The sequence below is a fragment of the Mastomys coucha genome, unplaced genomic scaffold, assembly GCF_008632895.1.
Source record: "Mastomys coucha isolate ucsf_1 unplaced genomic scaffold, UCSF_Mcou_1 pScaffold18, whole genome shotgun sequence".
Taxonomy (NCBI): Eukaryota; Metazoa; Chordata; class Mammalia; order Rodentia; family Muridae; genus Mastomys; species Mastomys coucha.
The window spans coordinates 88,678,930-88,684,194 of NW_022196900.1; the positions used below are offsets into that span (position 1 = coordinate 88,678,930).

Here is a 5,265-nt window from a genome sequence, read left to right on the forward strand (position 1 = left end):
TGATATACAATGTAATTATTTATTTTACAAGATTCTGTACATTAGGGAAGCATCTTAACATAGAACATGCTAGGCTTTACTCCTTTACATTATGATTGTAAGCTTCAAATTACAGAAAAAAAACACATGATCAACTTTTATATACATAAAAACAAAACCACTGACTAGATGCCACCCTAACATATCATGCTTCAGAAGACAAATGAGATGAACGGTGAGTCATGAACAGTGAGTCAGAGCCCTTGATGGCACACACAAGCAGACAGGGAGCTCAGGCTTGGCACTGTGAGGGAGAGCAACAATGAGAGACTTCGCCAGCAGGTATGGTGGGTGCATCTGTGAGCCCTGTGCTTGGGAGGTGGAGGCAGAGGGATCCTTGGCTGCATAGTGAGGCTACATGAGACCCTGTCTGTCTAAAAAAAAAATGTTACCACACCATGGACAGCAGAGGCATATGCAAAGCACTCTCTAAACCTGGGACTGAGAAGGGAGAAACGGGAGCAAAACAGGGGCAGAGCAGGGGTGGAGCTGGGCAGAGCAGGGGTGGAACTGGGCAGAGCAGGGGTGGAGCTGGGCTGGAGAAGAGCAGAGCACAGGACTTGCTTGTGAGAACTGAGCCTGTCAGGAGCCTAGAACAAAATGTCATCACAAAGGTTAGCAGCTCTGGCAACCTTGTATCTAAACTTCTCACAAACTTTACAGAATTGATATTCTTCCCTCAACTCAAGTGATATCAAGCTTTAAGGAGATGGGGACGCAGTCTTTTCTCCATAGACAGAAACTACATGGCCGTAAGAGAAAAAAACAAACAAAAGCACCTTTTCCTTCATAGAGAAGAAAGTACTAGTTTTAAGGTCACTTTTGTTTTTTTGTTTGCCCTATATTCTAACTCTTTAATAAGTGTGACGTTGACAAGGAGAAAATTGCTGAAAGAATACAGACAGGAAACAGAATAAAGCAAAAGAAAAAATTTTTTTTAAAGAGCCACAAATCACTAGACATTAAGGTGAGTAAAAGCTGGGTATGACTGTTCCCGTCTATGATCCCAGACTGGGAAGGCTGAGTAAGGAAAGTCTTCAAGTCAAAGGCTAGCCTGGGCTACATACTGAGGTATAGACTAAATCCAAAAGAAAAGAGACAAACCAAGATTCATTTCTCATCCACTTACAATGTAAATAGAATCCAGGTGCAAACAGTGAGGCTGGGTGGGTTTCAGGAGAAACGTTCTTTGAGACACATAACCAATTCTGCATCCAAATACAAAGGAGAAGGCCTGACGAGAAAACGCAGGCACCAACCACACTGGCTACAACATGGAATGGAACGGCAAGTGAGGTGTTCGCTGTCTGTCAGGAGGGGAAGGGGCTGTGCAGTAAGGAGGGCCAATAGCACCGAAGAGGGGCTCTGGCTAGAAGCATGGGCACCTGTAGCACACAGTGCTCCCACAGGCCAAAGTGATTTATAGTATCATTTGGTACAAGGAACACATAATAAAGTCTGTCCCATGAGTCACTTCTCTGCCAAAGTGGCATTAGCAATAAGGCCTTTTGCTTGGTTTGTACATAGAAAGTGCACATGACTTTCTCATTTGATCATTTGGTTTCTGATTACAGCTCAGACTATGTAATGAATAAATTTCCCCCATTTCTTTAAGCTCACTTTAAAATATGGGCCAGGATGAGAGCTTATAATCTCAGCACTTGGGAGGCCAAGATAGCAGTTTGAGGCCAGCCTGGGCTATGCAATGAGTTTGCAGGCCAGCCTGAGCCATGGCATAAGATCTTGTCTCAAAACAAAAAAGGTCCTAGGATGACAGTGGCCAAGTGGAGGGAGGGACAGGCCGGAGCCTGGGCTGGCTTCCTTCCAGTCAGGCCTATGCCAAGAGCTGGCGGTACATCGCACTCCCTGAACTGATGCCAGGGAAGTCCAAGCACTTTTCTGGAAGTGGGCCTCTGCGAGAAGGGCTGGTGTGTCCAGAAGGGTTTTTCCTGTAAGAGGACTTGGTGGCTGGAATGAGCCTCCATGTGCGGCTCTCAGGCAGGCAAACAGGTAAGGCTAACAGTCCAAATGGCCTCAGCACACACAGTTGTCCTAGGGCAGCGTGTGTTGCAGCCAGGAAAACTCACAACCTGCAAGTGGCCCTGTGCTTCTGTAGCTGGGGAGAGAAGCCCTCAAGTCTGCCGCAGCGAAGCATCGGTTTCACTCTTTCCTAAGGGGAGCACAAGGATCCATACCACAGAAAGGCTACGTGCATACAAGGGCTGTTTGCCCTGAGCCAGATCCCAGAGCAGCTCTGGCTGTGCAGGAAGTGCCGCGGTCGCCCTAGAGGCGAGCAACAAAACAGCTATCTTTTCCTTTTCCAATGGTCCTGTAGTTCCTTTCTCAGGCTTCAGCTTCATGGGCGATGGTAGCTGGAAGGGGTCAAAAAGGGAGAAGTTATCAGAAAATGGAGATGGCTTTCGTATTCCTGAAATTTGTTTGGAAAAAAGCAAATGATTCATGATGATTACAAAAATATATACTCTTCCAGTAGTGCTGAGGATGGCCAGGGCCATGTACACGCTCTGCTGCCAAGTTAACCTCCAGCTCTAGCTTGGCTGGATTAGTACTGTGAGGCTGGAGCTGGAGGAGGGGCAGTACTTCCAGCATTTGGGAGTTTGAGGCAGGAGGACTGCTTTGAGTTCCAGGCTAGCTTGAGCTATAGTGTGAGATAGTATCTCAAAAGACCAAAAAAAAAAAAAAAAAAAAAAAAAAAAAAAAAAAAAAAAAAAAAGGAGGAACAGGTCAGAGCCTGTCCCTCTGCAGGCAAGAAGCAAAACCACTGTTTATTAGAAGCCAAGTCAATAAACAAGAATAAGATCGCTTGTTCTTGTCTCACAGACCAAAAACAAAACAATAGACTTTGCATGCACAGGTGTCAGAGAAAGGCATCTCCATCTTAGCACGCCACAGGCACATGGCACATCGCTCTTAGATACCTGTAGTTTACTTCCCAGTTGCCCTTCTGCTATGACAAGAGCTTGTAGAAACCTGGGGTTCTGTCCTGATTCCCTGTTGCAACCAAGGGATCTAGAATTTTAAGTACTGTGTTGTAGGTGCTCAGGAAATCCTGGTTCAATAAACTAAGCTGTCTGTGGAGCTTACTGTCGTTCAGATCTCACAAACATCTTGGTAGATCCATCTGGTGCACTGGCTCACATCTGTGCTCGCAGCTCTTAGGAGGTGGCAGGAGTATCAGAAGTTCCGGGCAGCCGGGCACGGTGCCATGGGCCTGCAAGCCCAGCACTTAGGAGACAGCCAGTACACGAGAGGTCAGCTATAACTGCACAGTGAGACCCTGTCTCAAAAATAACAATAACAGAAGTAGCTAGGGCTTGGTAACTCAGTCTGTTATCTCAGCACTTAGAAGGTAGAGGCTAGACAACTTTGAGTTTTGGCCCAGCACTGCTTATACACAAAATAGCCAAACTCAGAATGGGCCCTTACAACTGCCTCTTGGTTCTCATTCCTTTTTGTTGGGGGAGCTGTCTTGAGTACCTCAAGATATTCTGGGACTTGCTGTATAGCTGAGAATGACCTTGACTTCTGATCCTCTTGCCGCTACCTTCTAAGTGCTGGGATAACAGACATCACAATGCCCATGTTATGGAGTGCTGGGGATGGAACCCAGGGCTTTGTGCATGCTGGGCAAACACTCTACCACATAAGCCACATTGTCAGCTCTTTGAATGTATTTACTATTCTGTTTTTAATGTGTGTATGTGTAAGTGCAGGCCCACAGATACAGCAGTGTGGGAGTCAGTTAGCAGTTTTTGTCTTCCACCTGTTGGAATCTAGGTCTCTTATTCACTGCTGTGTATACCAGGCTAGCTGGCCCATGGGCTGTTGAGGATGGCTCCATCTCTGCCTTCCACCTCACTGTGGTATACCGGTATGACAGACACTACTGCTGCATCTGGTTTTATGAGTTCTGGGGATCCAATGTCATCTTCACACTTTCACAGAACATCTCATCCGCAGCTCACCGTGGCCCTATTGTCTTTGGATTTTAATACAAAGTCGTATAGAGTCTAGGGTGGCTTTGAACTCCTGATCACTCTGTCTCCACCGTCCAAGTGCTAGGATTACGGATGCATGCTACCGTCCTTGGCTTTCTAGATCAGCAGAGCTCTTCCTTCTGAACAACTTTGTTATTTGTCTGTTGCAGAAATTTCACTTAGCCACAAGTATTTAGATCTTCTGGGTCTTACCGTGTAAAGTGTTTGCTGTCTACATGAACCTCCATCTCCGAGCTCTTAAATTCATTTAATTCTTTCCTTATGGCGGCCTGTAGGACAGAAGTAAGATTTGAACATCTTTTCTCTCCTAAAGGACAGCTGTGTGACTCTCCATGTAACTCTAGTGGGTACAGCCAAGAAGGAAGCAAAAGCCAGGTCTTGAGAGCCAGCTGAGCTATGAGCTAGATACGAATTATCCTCCCAGATAGCATGCAAACCTACAAATCTCAAGTTAAATCAAAGAGTTAAAAAAATAGAATGTGGCCAGGCAGTGGTGGCACACGCCTTTAATCGCAGCACTTGGGAGGCAGAGGCAGGTGGATCTCTGAGTTCGAGGCCAGCCTGGTCTACAGAGTGAGTTCCAGGACAGCCAAAGCTATACAGAGAAACCCTGTCTTCAAAAACCAAAAAAAAAAAAAATGTAGCTAGGGAGATGGCTCTTCTAAGGTCCTGAGTTCGGATCCCAGCAACCACATGGTGGCTCACAACCATCCGTAATGAGATCTGACATCCTCTTCTGCAGTGTCTGAAGACAGCTACAGTGTACTCACATATAATAATAAATAAATAAATCTTTTGTTTTGTTTGTTTGTTTTTTTGTTTTTTCGAGACAGGGTTTCTCTGTGTAGCCCTGGCTGTCCTGGAACTCACTCTGTAGACCAGGCTGGCCTTGAACTCAGAGATCCACCTGCCTCTGCCTCCCAAGAGCTGGGATTAAAAGCATGCACCACCACCCGGCATAAATCTTTAAAAAAAAAAGTGAAGTAAATTGCTCAAATATAGCACCATATTTCCTCCAATTGTGGTAATAATATATTTTATTAAGGCTAGAGAGATGGTTTGGTAGTTAAGAGTACTGGCTGAGCCGGGCAGTGGTGGTACACACCTTTAATCCCAGCATTTGGGAGGCAGAGGTAGGAGTATTTCTGAGTTTGAGGCCAGCCTGGTCTACAGAGTGAGTTCCAGGACAGCCAGGGCTACACAGAGA

General features: G+C 45.9%; 1 protein-coding gene across 3 annotated transcripts in view; it reads right to left on the reverse strand.

Moving 5' to 3' along the window:
• Phactr4 (phosphatase and actin regulator 4) overlaps positions 1 to 5,265 on the reverse strand; it is a 79,554-nt gene continuing 74,289 nt past the window's right edge. For all 3 annotated transcript variants that reach the window (XM_031378923.1, XM_031378924.1, XM_031378922.1), the window contains 2 exons: positions 4,251 to 4,327; positions 1 to 2,411 (listed from right to left, as the gene is read on the reverse strand). In XM_031378923.1, the coding sequence (XP_031234783.1) occupies positions 2,396 to 2,411; positions 4,251 to 4,327 (93 nt within the window). In that variant the 3' untranslated portion in view covers positions 1 to 2,395. The remainder of the gene's footprint in view (positions 2,412 to 4,250; positions 4,328 to 5,265) is intronic.